This window comes from Phoenix dactylifera, unplaced genomic scaffold, assembly GCF_009389715.1.
Source record: "Phoenix dactylifera cultivar Barhee BC4 unplaced genomic scaffold, palm_55x_up_171113_PBpolish2nd_filt_p 000343F, whole genome shotgun sequence".
Classification (NCBI taxonomy): domain Eukaryota; kingdom Viridiplantae; phylum Streptophyta; class Magnoliopsida; order Arecales; family Arecaceae; genus Phoenix; species Phoenix dactylifera.
The window spans coordinates 536,595-554,078 of NW_024067803.1; the positions used below are offsets into that span (position 1 = coordinate 536,595).

General features: G+C 36.8%; 2 protein-coding genes across 3 annotated transcripts; both read left to right on the forward strand.

The window, feature by feature from the left end:
- The first annotated feature begins 5,114 nt into the window (after nt 1–5,114).
- Nucleotides 5,115–6,014, forward strand: LOC120105687 (RING-H2 finger protein ATL2-like). Its single transcript, XM_039118360.1, has one exon. It carries the CDS (start codon nt 5,115–5,117, stop codon nt 6,012–6,014), a length of 900 nt encoding a protein of 299 aa, XP_038974288.1.
- A 4,213-nt stretch (nt 6,015–10,227) lies between these two features.
- LOC103700149 (protein TPR1-like) lies at nt 10,228–16,867 on the forward strand. 2 transcript variants are annotated; one of them, XM_039118389.1, is made up of 12 exons: nt 10,228–10,379; nt 10,504–10,738; nt 10,956–11,123; nt 11,196–11,291; nt 12,428–12,580; nt 12,676–12,786; nt 12,873–13,052; nt 13,144–13,272; nt 13,355–13,450; nt 15,430–15,612; nt 15,685–15,863; nt 16,411–16,867. In XM_039118389.1, the coding sequence occupies exons 1-12, from the start codon at nt 10,306–10,308 to the stop codon at nt 16,625–16,627; spliced, it is 1,821 nt and encodes a 606-aa protein (XP_038974317.1). In that variant the 5' UTR covers nt 10,228–10,305; the 3' UTR covers nt 16,628–16,867. The 2 variants fall into 2 exon arrangements, with proteins under 2 accessions (XP_038974317.1, XP_038974318.1); XM_039118390.1 differs by having other exon boundaries at nt 10,230–10,379; nt 15,685–15,860.
- Nucleotides 16,868–17,484: the final 617 nt, after the last annotated feature.

Below are 17,484 nucleotides of genomic sequence, written 5' to 3' on the forward strand. Positions count from 1 at the left end.
TTAGATATAATTAAAAGATCATGATCTATCTTATTCATAGTCAAATAATTGGATAGTTCTACAAGTGATCACAAGGATAAATATATAATGATGGGCTTTAAAAAATGATCAATATTAGAATCATAAGAGCAAGCCCAAGATGGTAAGGCTTGTTACCATGATTTCAATAATAGGATTGAGATCGTAATGAGTTTCCTAATAAGGTAGACCACATATTGATATAAAAAGCTTGAATCTAAATTTTAAGTTAGAATCCATAAAGAGGGATAGTCTAACTGAATCTTTAACAAATTAGATCAAGTTCACGTACCAAAACAATAATAAAAAAAAAAAATTCAAGAATAAGGGAATTGATTCTAAAATCATGAATATGATTACATGTATATAATATCAAAATAATGAAAATCAGGGGACTTGCTCATGATATACACAGTTTATAATAAGATCATGAGTGCATTTGAATCAAGATAATAAAAAGTAAGACTTCCTAGTATACCTTAAATTCTATCCCTACTCACAACTACCTAGTTTAAACTTATGTGAGGACCCATGCGGGTATATGTTTAGTTCCATATCGGTTATTCACTCGGTAGATCTTAGGTACTTATATAGGATCAAGGAACCCAAATAATACCTTCCGATTATCCATTTTGGGTGAGGTCCTAGGTTGTTACAAACGGTACCAGAGGCTCTCCACTCGCTATGTGGATGCTAATATTAATGATGAGATTTAAATCTCTGTCGCATTCCATATTATCATGAATAATGTGAAAATCATATATTAATTAATCAATTTATTATCTAAAATTATGTATTAATTAATTGCAGACTATAGAATAATGATTTTCAATCACTCACCATGGACATTATTATTAATGATGGAATTTACATCCTTCTCATATTTCATATTATCATTACAAGGTAAAAGCCATGTATTAATTCAATAGGAGATGAGAGATGATACTGAAAATGTAAGCAAACAATTGTAGGCCATGGATGATGGTTTTTCATTTGCTATATAAAGATTATAATAATTACAAAAGAATTTATATGAAAATTGATATACATATATCCAACGTTCATACTTTATTTCATATAATACAAAAAATATATATAACAAAAGAAAATATATACAATAAATATATTTTAATTTGTTACAAAAATGTTCTTAATATGGAGGCTTTGCTTGCCATGAGCTTTTCTTTTACTACGTGGATATTAATATTAATAATGAAATTTAAATCCTTCTTACATTCCATATTATCATTAATAAAGTAAAAGTCATATATTAATTTAATCAATACATTAATTAAAATTATATATTAATAATTTACAATGATCATTAGACTCAATGTGGACTATTTTTGCCACTACAAATAAGGCTAGATAAGGTTTGAAAGCAAAATCTGCCATATCGAAAAGCCAAATCATAAGTCAAATTTCTAGAGATTGTAACTTAGACCTACGGCATTTAATTAAGATGATCTTTTCTTTGAAATAGGCTAACTTTTTGAGTTCTACGACTTAGCACTAACCTTTGACATATTCAATAAAAATATATTTATTAATCATATAAAATATATCATAATAAAATATTAATATATTTATGTATATATTAATTATTAATGTATTGCATAAATATATTTATTAGTCATATAAATTATTAATCCTATAAAGATATATTAATTGTTATTATAGAATTAATATTTTTACTAATATTATGTTTTAATACTAATAATTATTTTGATTAAAAAATAAGGCATAGAAGTAATATATTAAATATTTTTTATTATATAATATAAAGCACAATAATATATTTCTACTATAATTTAAAATTATCATTGAATAATGATATGGCAATAATATGACTAATAATATATTACAATATCCTATTTCATAAATATCATATATATAGTATCAATATTATATTATATGTAATATTGATATAGTATATAAGTGGTGTATTGATATACCTTTTTTTTTTAGATTGAGGGACAATTTTGTCCTCAACTTTTGGCCTAAGATTACTATCGTAGGGTAATCTTAGATTTCTGACCTCAAGGATGGGCATCCTATCACTGGATTGGGTTGTGATTTGAGGAGTGAGGATAATTTGGGATCACTGTTACATATGATCACTATGGTACAACCAAAAATAATAATCTCGTCATATTTATCTATATCATCCTTGATCTTGGGATGATCACCCATACCAAATGTTTCCTAAAGAGGTTAAAATGAGCTGAAATTTCATTGCATGGATCCCAAAATAGGCCGGTTAAAACAAAACTTTTTTTTTGAGAAAAAAATTAACCGAGCTTATCTCTCTACCTATAAAGAATTAGGTGGGATGATACAGGACAATTGATGTGGAAATCGAAATTTATCTTTTGTAGGATTTTTATTTTTTGATTATTTTTGCTAATCATATTTATTTTTGGTCTAATTCAAACTAAAAGAAGAATTCGATCTGAAATGTGTAAGGGAGGACCTCACTAATATTATAAATAGGGGATATGTACCTTAGTTTATAACATATCGATCATGAATAAAAGAAAAAGAGGACATGAATCCTATTTTTATAATTTTTTATTAATTTTTTTTGAGAGATTCGAGTTAAACGGGTTGAGAAATTCTTTTTTTTTCTGATCGGATCATGCTGGTATCGAAGTTCCACTCCTCCACATCTTTGGAGATTTTAGTTTGTGGTCCAAGTGTGCAAAAAATACAAGCAAATAGAAGAAATGCTATCCATGCTTAAAGTATATTTAAGATAAATGCGGGTATAGATGATAAGATGAAGGATCGTCTCACATAACTAGAAAAGATTATCCAACTCACCAAAATCATACTTCTATTGGTGATACTTTCAGCATAAACACCAACTTCTCTTATTGTGAAGCTAACTTCTATGTTTCGAGATAAAAGATATGCCATTCAGTGAGGAGGATAAGTAACTTGCAGGCACTAAGAATCCTCCTCTTTAACCCTTCAAAATCGAAGCTTTAATCGAGATCCTTGTATACGATAGAGTTGTCGATGTAGAAAAACTGGATAATTGGCTAGACTAGTTCGAAACTTTATTTACCATCCAAAAAGTAACTTTTGCCCACCTCAAGCTTTTCAGCTATGTCCTTATCTGGTGAAATTCGTACGTGAGGAACACTGATATTTTCTAACTTGACGTAGAGCATTTTTCAGGAGCCTAATCTAGGAGCAATTCTATCCAATCGACTATGAGAAAATTAATTAATCAAGTAGTGGTACCTGCAACAGAAGTATGATCAATCAATCCTAAACTATACTACCAAGTTTTACAAGCAAGCTATCTTACTCGAAAACTCAATTAATGATTATGCAGTCTTTATTAGGTACGTCAGAGGTCTCTAAAGGAGTATTCGAAAGAAGCTAAAACTCTTCGAAATTGAAGACATTAGAGAAGCTAGAATGAAGATCATGAGAAGCAAAGTGAAGTACCAGCCAAGGAAAGGCAAGAAGGCGATAAGTGCAGAAAATATGAATTTTGGCACCGAGATAGGCCAATCAAACAGAAAGTTTCCTTTTTAGAAAAAAATTTGATCGAGCATATCTCCTAATACGTGAAAAATTAGATAAAGCAATAAAAGATAAAATTAATATAGAAATTGAGATTTACCTTATGTAGAGTTTTTTATTTTTTTATAATTATTTTTACTTGTCATATTTATTTTTGGAAATCTAAATTTATTTGAACTGGAAAAGGAATTTAATCCAAATTGTATAAAAGAGGACCTTACTACTATTGTAAATAAGGGCTATGTACCTCAGTGTATCGTATATGGATCATGAATGAAAGAAAATGGGATATAAATTCTGCTTTCGCAATTTTTTTTCTTTTCTCTAATTTTTTTTTAGATATTCAAGTTGAGAATATTGAGAAAATTCTTTATTATCCTCAATCGGATCAATTAATTAATTATGGACTATACCATGGTGGTTTTTAATTACTCACCATGTGAATACTATTATCAATAATGGAATTTAAATTCTTCTCACATTCCATATTATCATTAATAAAATGAGAGTCATGTATCAATTAAATCAATAGGACAAGAGAGCTGATGCTAAACATATAAGCAAACAATTACATACTTTAGAATAATGATTTTAATATATTATATAGGTACTATAATAATTAAAAATATAACAACTGATATAGATATATCTAACATTCACTATTTATTTAATATAATATAATAATTATATATAACAAACATATATAAAAAAATATAGTTTTAATTTGTTATAAAAATATATATGTAATATTATATATAACAATACATGTTTATAATTTAGTTTTAACATGAATTCAAATTATCTGACACATCCATGATCTTGAAATTTAGTAAAATCGATACTTTAGCAATGATATATGTAATTTACTTCATAACTTCATATCATAGTTATTACAATGATATAATGGCATGATGATCATTTCGACAAATCTACAATATTTTCAATATTATTATTATATTTCTATATTATATTTTAAAAATAATTTAAAAATAAATGAAAAAATTATATGTATATTATGGAGGTTTTATGCTAGTAAGAGGACTAAATACATCCTTCGGGGAGTCCTAGTAGAATTATCCTGTGAGTTCTAGCAACCATCATAGTGCAGATATGTTTCCAAACCTTGCTTTCTCCACCAAAGACTTGGGGATTTGGACTCCTCACTCAGCGAGCACATTCAGCAGATCTTCAGCCAAAAAAAAAAAAAAAACAGAGTCAGCAGAATGATAACACGGCGAAAAAGCAAGTAGGGTCGGTGACTCGGGTCTACTTCAGGAGCCACCGCGACGCCTGCCTCGCCCGAGGTTTGCGCCCGCCGTCTGGCGTCGAACCCTGCACGAAGCTTCCAAAGGGACAGCTGCCGTTTAAAGCTTTCCACTAACGTCACCCTCCCGCATGAAAACTTCTCGATCCTTCCCTTCTTATCCGAATCCTATACAGGCCGGTAGTAATAAGACAATCCCGCCCGCTCGGCCACGCTGATGCATCTATAAAAGGCCGACTAGGTTCCCTCGCCTCCAAAGATCAAAAGAGAGGAAAGAAAAGAAGATTGAAGCCTAATGGGTTCGAATCATAACGGGGTTCCACCGCCGGAGGGCTACGCGGCAAGCGGCAAGATTATGCTCATCGCCATCGTCGCGCTCTTAACCACCACCCTCCTCATCTTCTTCCTCCACCTCTACCTCCGGTGGCGGGTCCTCCGCCGCTTCGCCTCCGCCCGCCGCCGCATCCGCCGCCGCCTCGTCTTCGCCGGCGAGGCCCACGGCGCCCTGCGCCCCGCCGATCGCGGGTTGGCTCCTGACATCCTCGAGTCCCTTCCCGTCCTCGTCTTCTCCGCCGCTGGAGGCGAAGGAGATGGGGAGGAGGTGGTGGAGTGCGCGGTGTGCCTGAACGAGTTCGTGGAGGGGGAGAAGCTGCGCTCCCTCCCGCTGTGCGGTCACCGATTTCATATCGAGTGCATTGACATGTGGTTCCACTCCCACTTCACCTGCCCCCTCTGCCGGGCCGCCGTGAAGGCGGCGTCGCCGCCTGTCAATCCCATCGTCTCGGTGCGAGTACTGGCGTCGAATCCTCCGGAGGCGGCGGCGGAGGAACGGGCTCGTTCGTCCTCCGGTCTGTGCTCCAGGTGCCGAGCGGAGGGGATCGGGTCTTCGTCGGCTACTTTGGGGTGTCCGGAGCTGAGGATCGAGGCACCGGCGAGGTGGGGCGAGGGGTTCGGGGGACCTGAGGAAGAGCTAGGTTTAGGATTAGGGTTGGGAACGCCGGGGGTGCAGAGGATGAAGTCGCCAGGTAGCCGCATGCAGCTGCTTACGAGGCTTCTAAGCAGGGATAAGAGGCTCTATTGCGGCGGAAATTCGGAGGCAGAACCGGATCTGGAGAGGGGGGAAGGGGCGGAGCGGTCTCCACCTCCTCCGCCGCCGCCGCCGCCGCCGCTTCCACCAACGGCGGCGGCACTTTAGTATCATAAGTGGTTGGAGACGTCGCGGAATCGTAGCCGTTGGCGGTGCACGCGTGGCGGCTCGGGTATGATATCGAGACGTCAAGATTCTTTTTATTAGCTGCCTTTATGGACTTTTCCTTCAGAAACGAGCGGTTAGCTCGAGAAGGGTGGAGGGAGAGGGTCTGGAAATGATTTGTAAAGTTTTGAGAGGCTTTTTGTTTTAGTTTTCTTTTCTTTTTTTTTTGTAATTATGATAACGTTATTGGTAGTTCTTTATAGCAGCAAATGTTTATTCTCGCCAGTTATTTTCGATTTTCCAATTGCTTTATGACGCGCCAGAAATCTTATAATTTAAGACATTATTATTTTGAACTAATATAGTGTTTTGAATATATAAAAAAAAGCGATGAACAATATATGCAATGGCTTCAAGTAATGACTTTTAAAATGGGACAAAAATAGGACTATGACCATTATCCAAATCCGGATAATATAAATTATGTCATATAGGTATTTTGAGATACTCATTTAATATCATTAACTATTAATTTGAACTTTGAAGGCCCCGTTTGGATATGTTACATGCCAGAAATCTTGCAGGCCAAACAACACGGTGTTTTTTTCGGAATGATTCCAAAACGGGTAAATGATTATTTTATATTTGCACAGTGTTGCATGAATCTCAAAATGTGCCACGTATTTTGCCTGAAAACAGCCGAATTTCAAGCTTCTGTCATGCAATGTACCTAAACCACACCCTATAATGTAAACCATGGATTAGAGCCGACATTACTGATAACACCTGTAATTTGTGGGTTGGGCCCGTTTTGAATTATATGAATGCTTGAATTTGGGATTCCCCCAACCTCTTTTCTTCTCCTTGCTCAAAGAACAACTTAAAAAAATGACGCGGCCTAACTCAAATGCTGTAAAGATTATGGTTTGAGTGGAGACAGCATCTTATGGCTCCCGAGTCTACATCATCATGTGCCAAAGGAAAGCCATAGTTGTGATGATCCGAGTGCTCACCCAAAAAAACAAATTATTTTGATTTCTAGCCCATAATTGATGCGGGATCAAAACATGCCTCGTCATGGCTCCTCGCGATAGCTTCATGCGAAATTATATCATGCACCATAGGCATCATGCCAATCAGATCGTCTCATTTCTGCAGACTCCATCCATTTTTGCGCTCGTCTTGATGATTGGCCCATAAGAACGGGACAATCTAATTGATGTGGTGCACAGCCATATTGATACATTCGGTGTAGGATATAATTTGCCTAGCTTTGCAGAATGGAACAGCGAGGCATATGCTGAGGGCAGAATAAGAAGACATTGGACATTTGTATGCACTATTATTAGCCTGCTTGACTCCGAAGATGGAAGGACATACCCTCTTGGAAGCTCACAGAAAATCAGTCCTTTTCCATTTTTCAATTTCCAAATACTGGTGGGAGTGTTGTGCCCATTCTTCTCTTGTTAATAATATTCCCTGGTGGGAGTATCTTTACACTTCCTAAAAAAATAGATTGATTGGGTGCGTATTAGACTAGGTGAAACTCGGCCTGTGGTTGGGCTGCGCTGGGCTTGGGTGGCCTGCCCTCCTTTATTTTTATTTGTATTTTGTGATTAAAAAGACCCTTCATGAAGAAAGGCCGAAACATGGGTTCACAGCTAGTCTGTCCTTAAGTTTGCATGTCAGCAGACGAGCCAACTTCAGGCATCAAAGCTTGGACTTCTAATCAGATGTTGCTCACTATTAATTCCCCTCCTGATCATGAATTAAGTGTGGGGTGGCTTTAATTAATTGGCCTTGGACAATTCTGCTATGGCGACTTTGGATTTGATATGGGATGTCGAAGGTGAACGAGCCATTAGGAGGCCATGATCCATACATGGTTTGGGAGTATGCTGGTGAAAGAAGCAGCCAGGTGGTTGCTCATTAGTTCCAGAGGCACAGATGATGAGAGGATGGCATCTTAGTCCATGACCTGCTAAAGTGTCACTTCACTGTGGTTTTTATATGAAGATCGATGAGTCAATTTGTTTGCGTTGTGCCCCCTCCTGTGTGTGTGCAAAGGTGGTATGGTTTAAGTCTATTGCATGATGAGCGGATTTTCCTCCAACCAATTGAGGCTATCATGATGTAGTCCTGATTTTGTGCTGCGAGGTGACCTTCTTTCCTCCTCGACCTGAGTTCACTATTTTATATATCTTAAATAAAATCTGTGATGGAATCCCCATCATTTGCTCGAAAAAGGAAAGAACAAAAGATTGAGCATACCACCATGCATCAACATCGATCCTCTCAGCTGTATTTCTTCCTCTTTTTCTTTAATGAAATAGGGTGTAAGGAGAATGTTTACAATAGTAGAATAGGGAGTCACAGAGTGCTCTAAGAAAGAATTCAAGAACAAAGAGGAGACAAAACATTCCGAAGTATTCAACGAGCTTCCTTCGTTTTTAAATTTCCAATGCAGCCCCACCAGTATTTAAGAAAGAAAGTGAAGGCCTCAATTGTTTACCAATGGCCAATGGCTGCTGGTTTTCCTAGCTACTGAAAAAATGGTTTTGTTAACATCAAAAATATAGTTCACTTTATTTTTAATTGAATCGTAATTAACAATTAAGTGGATAGACAACAACAATCAAGCTGTACAACTTCCTTTTGCATCGTCCAGAATAGTTATATATTCTCAGTAATAAACAATACAAAACTTGGCTAGCTAGATGGCGTAACAGAGCTGCATTTGTTGCATTCGAACCAAATATTTAAGGCTTAACAATCTACCAGAGCTGTTTAACGTTAACTTAAGGATAGAAATCAGAACGTATCTGTGTATTTCTTCACCGGAGACGAGGTCATGATAACTCTCCCTGCCAATAAAATAATAAACAAAACAATGTAAAGTTTTGTATTTGTGGACTCCATGAGCATAACTTGCTTCAATGGCTGTAAGTAGAGCCCCCGTGATGGTGACTGCGCGGTGCGCTTATGGACTGCATATCTTTTTGTGTCTGGCGTTGATAGTCCAAACTGCAAATTTCATCTCTAGCTTTGTTATTCATGCCTTCGACATACTTTGTAGACCTAATATCAATGTCTATGCCCTTGAACCTTGTTACCAAATAGGGCTGGTTGCCAAAAGTTCTAGGTTTTAAGACCTTTTGGCCCAGCTTAATCTTTCCTAAAGCTTAGGATCTCGGATTTGGTATGGCTGCGTGGGTTAGGCTTTGCAAAAACTTTTGAAGTAGATGTGTTTTTAGAACAAGAATCCTTTGCACTGTTGAGCTAGATATATTTTTAGAGCATGGATTCTCTACGGTGCGTACTACATAGTGCTCTATAGTATGGATAGGTGTCATCAAGAGATGGATGCCATCAAACAAAATAGTTTATTAGTGTGTGCCATGTCATAGACAGCATATGTTGTTTGGTGGCTATCCATGTCCTGATGGTGGCTATCCTGGGATGGTGAATTTTACCTGGAAAGAAAGGCTTTCATAGTGGTGACCTTTGATTTCTGATTTGTTTTTTCATCCTTTCCAATTTGAGCTTCTCGAGCTTGCTTCAGTTCCTACATCTCTATATTTAGCTCATAGAAGTATCTTTTTGCCAATCAAGTAAAACCATACCCAAAACAGAGAAGGGAAGAGAACTCAATTTAATTGAAACAAATAGTAGAAATATGACAAGCACAGAAGTGGTCTTGTGATAATAGCTAGGTCCTGCTGCATCTAGAGTAGCAAGTCTGATGATTTAACTCATCTGGATCTATTGTAAATAACACAACAAATAAACATCACGAGAATCTTCTTACTTATCCAGTTACATTTCATGAGATATATGAAGTATAGACATGGAAGTATGATGTTCAGATGATCTTTTTTTGCAGTTATTTTTCCCCCTTTTTTGGCTTTCTAAAATGCATCTTTTGCTTATTTGGTAAGTGAATTCTGCATTTTTTTATTCATTTTGATTGCATCGGCGAATAATCAAAATTAATTAGATATGTTAGGTCATATTGGACTAGCAGTTAAACCTCAGCAGGTATCCTTGGTTAAATTAAAGATTGATTTCTGGATGCATGACTAGGTTAGAATTATGTCTGAACTGAACATTTCTGAGTTCTTTCTTTAGATTTATCAGTGTACTTGGAAGCTTTCTCCTGGCATGCCATCATATACAATAGGTCTCTTTTTTCAATCTGGATACATGCCTTTCTGACAACCTGTTCTGTTTGACTTTGTAGTTCATCTTCTCAACTTCCTTAGATGGGAAAATAAAGGCATGGCTATATGATAACATGGGCTCTAGAGTTGATTATGATGCTCCTGGGCGCTGGTGTACTACAATGCTCTATAGTGCTGATGGGAGTAGGTAAGAGAAGCAATATTTAGAGATCTGTATTCAAATTTGGTGATGTGTCCATTCCTTGTAAATATGATTGTTGTTTTAATTCAATAATTAATACATTTCCCATCTGTTTCTCTTCACTGTATAGATTATTCTCATGTGGAACTAGTAAAGATGGGGATTCTTACCTGGTTGAGTGGAATGAAAGTGAAGGGGCAATAAAGAGGACATATTCTGGGTTCCAGAAAAAATCAACAGGTGTTGTGCAGTTTGATACTTCCCAGAATCACTTTTTGGCTGCTGGTGAAGATAACCAGCTAAAATTTTGGGATGTGGACAATGTTAACATGCTTACAAGCACAGATGCTGAGGGTGGACTCCCGGTCAGTATACACACACATACGTACAGATATATGTATATATTTACAGATATATACATATACATATATGTATAACAAATACATATATGTATAACATATACATATATCTATATACATATACATGTACATATATATATACATATGTATATATATATTTCCATGGTAGAGTTGAATTTTGTTTTAATCAATCCTTTTAACATTGGTGCATCAATTACTTCAGAGTGTTCCACGTCTGAGATTCAACAAAGAAGGAAATCTTCTTGCTGTTAATACAGCTGATAATGGTTTTAAGATACTTGCTAATGCGGATGGCCTTAAATCCCTGCGAGCTTTTGGAAGCCGACCTTTTGAATCATTTAGAGCTCAATATGAAGCAACTTCTATCAAGGTTACAACTTACAACTAAACTTATAATATGAGATCTACAATGACTTCCTGACCTTCAAATTTTCTTAATCAGGTTTCAGGCACCCCTGTGGTTGCGAGCATCTCTCCGAACATCAGCAGAGTCGATCGCGTAGACAGAAACTCTCCTGCAAGGCCATCTCCTATCCTTGTATGTTTAATAAGAGAGTGAAATTTAAGGCCTTCTGAGATTATTCCTCTTGCTTTCTTGGCCAGGCATATCTTTCACATGACAAGCATAAAGGATCCTCTTATTTGCATATGTTGTCATTTCACTTTTCACGCACTCATTTACATTTCCTTTATTTTTTAACTCAAATGTTTCTATTCCTTGCCCATTATACGTTGTGCACTGAATTGTAATGATCTGTGGGGCTACAGTTCGTACAGTTAGCTGCGTATGAACATCTTAGACTCGCTTATTAATCAGCCTGTCAAGCTCATTCATTCAAACAGTGTGTGAAACTCAAGCTGCACTTTGGGGCACAGTTTTATACAAGCTGGTTCTAAGTACATTCTGATTTGCAAAAATACATATATGCTCAGGCTTGTTAAACCAGAGCTTGAACATATAGGCTTAGGTTCATTTGAAACCCTAGTTCAGCTGAAAAACATTCTTTACATAGCAAAGCCAATGCCAAACAACCCTAAGCTTAGTTTGTTTGGGATCCTAGTGGTGTGTTTTTTGTCACTTAAGTCTCTACATGTTGGACTGGTTCCTTTCCCTTGTTGATGACACCCAGCTTTAAATAATACACATCACATGCAAGATGCAACATTGGTATGATGTGGATCTCTCATATAAAAGGCTTTTAGATTACATCTAAGGTTTTGCCTATTTTATATGTATTTGTTTATAATTCTGGTCCTTATAGACATGTATGTACATATATAAAAATTCTCTAAAATGAACACACAAACAAATTCAAGGAGCTGCATTCTGTACATCTCCTTCAATTTCTGCCTAGCACAACACTCTGAATGGGAAAATACCTTCATGTCCAGGACCCTGTGTTCTCCATAGTAAGCCTCCTTGGTAGGGAAAACGCTGGCCTATGCTACTGCAACCATTTATGGGAACATGCAGATTCATGTGCAATATCTGTTTCATAAGTATTGCAATTAAATTTTATTAAATCCATCAAGGGGATGCTTTCCATTGGCCTAATTATATCTGAGGACATTAGACATATGACACTATTCTTGGCTCCCCCCTCCCCCTTTCGGGAGAGGGGGGAAGGGTAATGATATGGAATGTCTTACTTATGGTTTCATGATTTTTTGTAGAATGGAGGTGATCCATCATCTAGGAGTATAGATAAGCCAAGAATTTCGGAAGAATTGCCTGATAAGACTAAGCCCTGGGAATTGGCTGAAATTCTGAATCCAAAACAATGTCGAGTTGTTACCATGCCAGAGAGCACAGATTCTGCCAGCAAGGTGCTAGCTAATCAATGTTGATTTATATCTAATGCTCACAGAATTTTAAATCTTGAGTTTCTATTGGTTTAACAATCTCACTTTCTCATGCATAGGTTGCAAGACTACTTTACACAAACTCTGGGGGTGGCTTGTTAGCATTAGGGTCCAACGCTGTTCAGAGATTGTGGAAGTGGAGCCGTAGTGAACAGAATCCAAGTGGCAAGGTAATTGGCTAGCATTTTTCTCTGTTCTTTATATGTATGTTGAATATTTATATAAAGAAGGGTACTAAGTTTATTGTGGGCTATAGGCCACGGCCAGTGTTGTGCCACAGCATTGGCAACCAAGCAGTGGTCTTCTTATGACTAATGATGTGTCAGATACAAACCCTGAAGAAGCAGTACCTTGTATTGCACTCTCAAAGAATGATTCATATGTAATGTCTGCATGCGGTGGGAAGGTTTCGTTATTTAACATGATGACATTTAAGGTAAACTGGCAACGTCTATGTTGTGGATTATGTGCAAACATAGTTAAGGCTAAGCATGTTGTGACTAGGCAGTGTATTTATACTCTTGCAGGTAATGACAACATTCATGCCACCCCCACCAGCATCAACATATTTAGCATTCCATCCACAGGACAATAACATTATAGCAATTGGAATGGAAGATTCAACCATCCATATATACAATGTGAGAGTGGATGAGGTAATTTTCTTTGACCAGTGACAATGTTGCTGTTGTTCCTATTACTATCGGCTGGTAATTTTTTTCCCCCTACTTCTGTCAGGTTAAAACAAAGCTGAAAGGTCATCAGAAATGCATAACTGGTTTAGCATTCTCCAACAATCTTAATGTACTCGTATCATCAGGTGCTGATGCACAGGTGAGTGACAATAATGGTTTCTTGCATTTTGTCTATCTTGAAACATGGCCTTAAATTTCTGAAAATCTGGACAAATTTCATGTTCTATGTACAGCAATGCATCAAAAACACAGACATTCACAGACAGATGTGTATGTACTATGTATATATTCATGCAACAATATCTTAACTTAAATTGTGGTATGAAGGAACGATAAAACCTCTTGTTTATAAATTCATGAACTAGACTATGCTGTGGATTTAGCAGTGAGAGAATCTAACTTTGTGAAATTTCCTTTTTTTCGTTTTCTTTTTTTGTTTTGGGGGGGCTACACATCTAGCCTGCATTTAAGGATGTACATCCTACACCGAGGTTGTGTCTAGTAAGGATGGATCACTACAGGAAGTGATCCTTTATATGGTCTATTAAAATGAGGTCTGGGGACAAGGGAAAAGCTGAGTGGTGGGGAGCAAATGAAACTTAATTTTCATTTGCACTGTCTTTCTATGGTATTCTTGCTTCTCCTGCTATTGTGGTAAAGGGCTTTAAAGTGCTAATTATGCCCTCTTGCATAACACTTGGCTATGGGTTCATGATTTAATAGCATTTACATTATAATATGTTGTACACTGGTGTGCTTCAGTATTTCTAATCTTAATACTGGCTTTTAAAGCTTTCCAGATTTCTTTATCTTTTGAGAGACTGAACTGTGATGTTTTCTTGCTCCAACATCATCCCATATCTCACCATATTCTTATTTTGTGGGATCCTAAGACATATTAATATGTGTAAAGTATATTGCATGTATTTTCACCATAGCCTCCTATGTTAATATATAGGCGTTTTCAGTAAGACATTTAGTTGATTACAAATGTATAGAATGGATGTAGGAAATTTTGGCTCTGGTAAGGAGGGGTCTTCATATCTTTGTTGAAGGACACAGGAAGAGTAAGTACATCAAGTAACATAGATGGTAGCTGTAAGGACAAGGAAAAGCTTAAGATAAAGTCAGAGGTAGCACCAAATAGGAAAGCATGACATGTTAAGATTCAAATCTGACCCCAAATAGTTGGACAAGGCTTAATGGTTATGATTATGGTTATAAGCATGCAGATTGGACTATTGCTGCCACCTGGTGGTATAAAACATCCGTCTTACTTGCTCTAACACTTGCTCCTCTAGTTCTGATTGCCTTTGTGCACTCTTAATTATTTATCCAATGTATGAGTTTTAGATATCTAAATAATTTATTACATTTCTGTTTGCTTTATCATCCATACGACTTACTAGTCTTAATTCCAGATGCATTACCCTTTATGGTTGGTTAGCCCTATCTTATCAAATGATTATTATATTTCAGTCATATCCTTTAATTGGCTTTTATAAGATGATTAATTAATTGCAGTTCCATATTGTTATTTTCTTCTTATTTTTATGCTAGATCGCCAGTCTTTTTTAAAGTTGAGACAGGTCACTTCGGGGTTAAGTAATCTTGGTAGCAGAGTTTCAACCTTTTGATTTCAATTTCCTTTGTGCCACAGTTATGTTTATTGCTAATTTGTTCTATCATTATGTCCATATCTCTGGTGCTAGACTCAGGACTCTGTGCTTGCTTAGGGATTTCAAGCATTTATTACGTGCATCTCATGCATGCTTTAATGATGGCTTGAACCCTTCAACCATGTCTCCATTTAGCTGCTACCACTGCCTTTCCATCATTCCCAGCAGACTACATTATGACCTAGCCTGGTAGCAGCAAGATGCTTGCTCTGGCATTTTGATACTCTCTTTTACTTTGTTGGAATCAATTTTGGTTTTGAGTACAATTTTCATTTCCTTCATTTTATAACTGTTTGAGCAATTTAATCTTTTCTTCTTTCTTTCTTTTTTTCTCTTGGTTTTTGTTTGAGTTAAAGTAGCTGTTTGGGATAGTCAATGAAACTGACTTTGCATTTGGATGTTTTGGTTTTGCCATTGCAAATACAATTTACCTATGCAGCTTTTTGTGTGGAACACTGAGACATGGGAGAAAAAGAAATCTGTGGCCATCCAACTTCCTGCTGGGAAGGCACCCGCTGGTGATACACGTGTCCAGTTCAATTCTGACCAGAGTCGACTATTGGTAGTCCATGAAACACATCTAGCAATATATGATGCATCCAAAATTGAGCGTGTTCATCAGGTAACATATTGTCTTTGAGACCGATGGCTCCATGATGAGTTCTGAATCTCATGAAATATATCTCCATTTCAGTGGGTTCCCCAGGAAAGTCTTTCTGCCCCAATATCATATGCATCCTATGCATGCAACAGCCAGCTGGTCTTTGCTACTTTTTGCGATGGTAACATCGGTGTTTTTGATGCTGATAACTTGAGATTAAGATGTCGAATTGCCCCATCGGCATACATGTCTCCGGCAACTGCAAACAGGTAGTCGTGTTTTCTGTCAAGTTTTATTCAACCTTTCTGCAGGAACACCTATGATCTTTTAAAACTTTATCTAGTATAATATTAGGTTGCATTTTAAAGTTCGGCAGTGCCACTCATATTGTCACATTTTGCTTCCTTGCGACATTGGCCAAAACCGTTTTCTTGTTCTCAATTCGACTACATTCTTTGTTAAGTCTTCCATCATTTCATCAATTTCTTCATTCCTTGTGAATGCTATGTAAAATAATTATGTGGCTTTATCTTCGAACCAAATTCCATGGCATTTGTTACTATTTTAAGAATTAATTGTTTTCCTTTCATTTTCAAAATTGTCAATGTTCTCATGTCTTTAAGAAAAGGGGATTTTACAAGTAACTATTACACTTACATGTTCTCCCCTGTAGCAGTTATTTATTAGTTATTGTTCTACGTTCTATATTTTTTTTATGGCGCTCCATTTTCAAGCTACTAATGCCTCTCCTAGAACAGTTCAATTTTTTAATTGAACTCAACTTCCATTAACCAGGCATCTTACTTTCTATTTCTGCAGCAACCTGCCAGTGTATCCTCTTGTTATTGCTGCACACCCGCAAGAGCCGAATCAATTGGCAGTTGGGTTGACAGATGGAGCAGTTAAAGTGATAGAGCCCTTGGAGTCCGAGGGTAAGTGGGGAGCACCAGTACCTGTTGAAAATGGCGTACCCAACGGTAGGACACCAGCATCATCAGCTACAAGCAATCCAGCTGCAGACCAGCTCCAAAGGTGACAATAATGGCTCCATGTTTGTAAATGTTCTAATCTGATATTGACCTATCTGTATTTATGTCGTATCGATTTGTAGGCTTGACTTTATTTATCTCAAGATAACTTTCTATACCATTATATGTGCCTCTTCAAAGGTGAGCATAAAAAAAATAATAAGAACAATGTAAGCTTGTGCATGTTATAAGTGGTGAATTCTGATCGGATATTTACATCCTTGTCGAAATATATCTTTTCGAGATCATGGCTTCTTGAAATTTTTGCAGCCAGTTTTCTTTTCTTGTACCATTTCATGAGTCATCGGAGATCACTCGAGGTATCAGGTTCTTCCTGATCTAGCTAAAATGACTATGCTAGTGACGAACCACATATATATGCCATCAAAAAGTTCCAATTTCCAAATTTCATTCTCATCAATGTTGTGGAGAAGCCAAATTCAGAAAGTGTGCTAATGATAAACTTTGGCTGGCTGTTGGTCTCTTTTGGCAATATTTTTCTGCCTTCCTATGAATTTTCAGCAATCATCTCTCTTTTCATACGTGTGAAAAGTTTTTGGCAACCTACAAACTAGTTCGTTCAGGGAGGAATATAGAAGAATTTCCCTATGTTTCTTGCCTCGAGTATGGTTCCTTGTGATGGCTTATGAGGGAAACCTTTTGTGAGAACTGTTTTAATTACGATGCTGCATTATTTTCTCCGTGTCATTGTGATTCTAGTGCTAGGGTTAATACCTCATCTAAATTGTGGTTGTTGAGCATAGGTGGGGGCAAAATTTTCGCTCCATGCTTGCCACTTGGCAGTGCTGGTTGTTATTGGCCTAATCCAGCTTTAATAGAAACGGACTGGTTTTGTTTGCCATCT

What these genes read in the sequence shown, in the direction of transcription:
- LOC120105687 (XM_039118360.1), top strand. Translation starts at nt 5,115, where the DNA reads ATGGGTTCGAATCATAACGGGGTTCCACCGCCGGAGGGCTACGCGGCA.
- LOC103700149 (XM_039118389.1), top strand. Translation starts at nt 10,306, where the DNA reads ATGGGCTCTAGAGTTGATTATGATGCTCCTGGGCGCTGGTGTACTACA. An exon ending in AACAGAATCCAAGTGGCAAG is followed by an intron (nt 12,787 to 12,872) that starts GTAATTGGCTAG and finishes TGTGGGCTATAG; the next exon opens with GCCACGGCCAGTGTTGTGCC. An exon ending in CCGGCAACTGCAAACAGGTA is followed by an intron (nt 15,864 to 16,410) that starts GTCGTGTTTTCT and finishes CTATTTCTGCAG; the next exon opens with CAACCTGCCAGTGTATCCTC.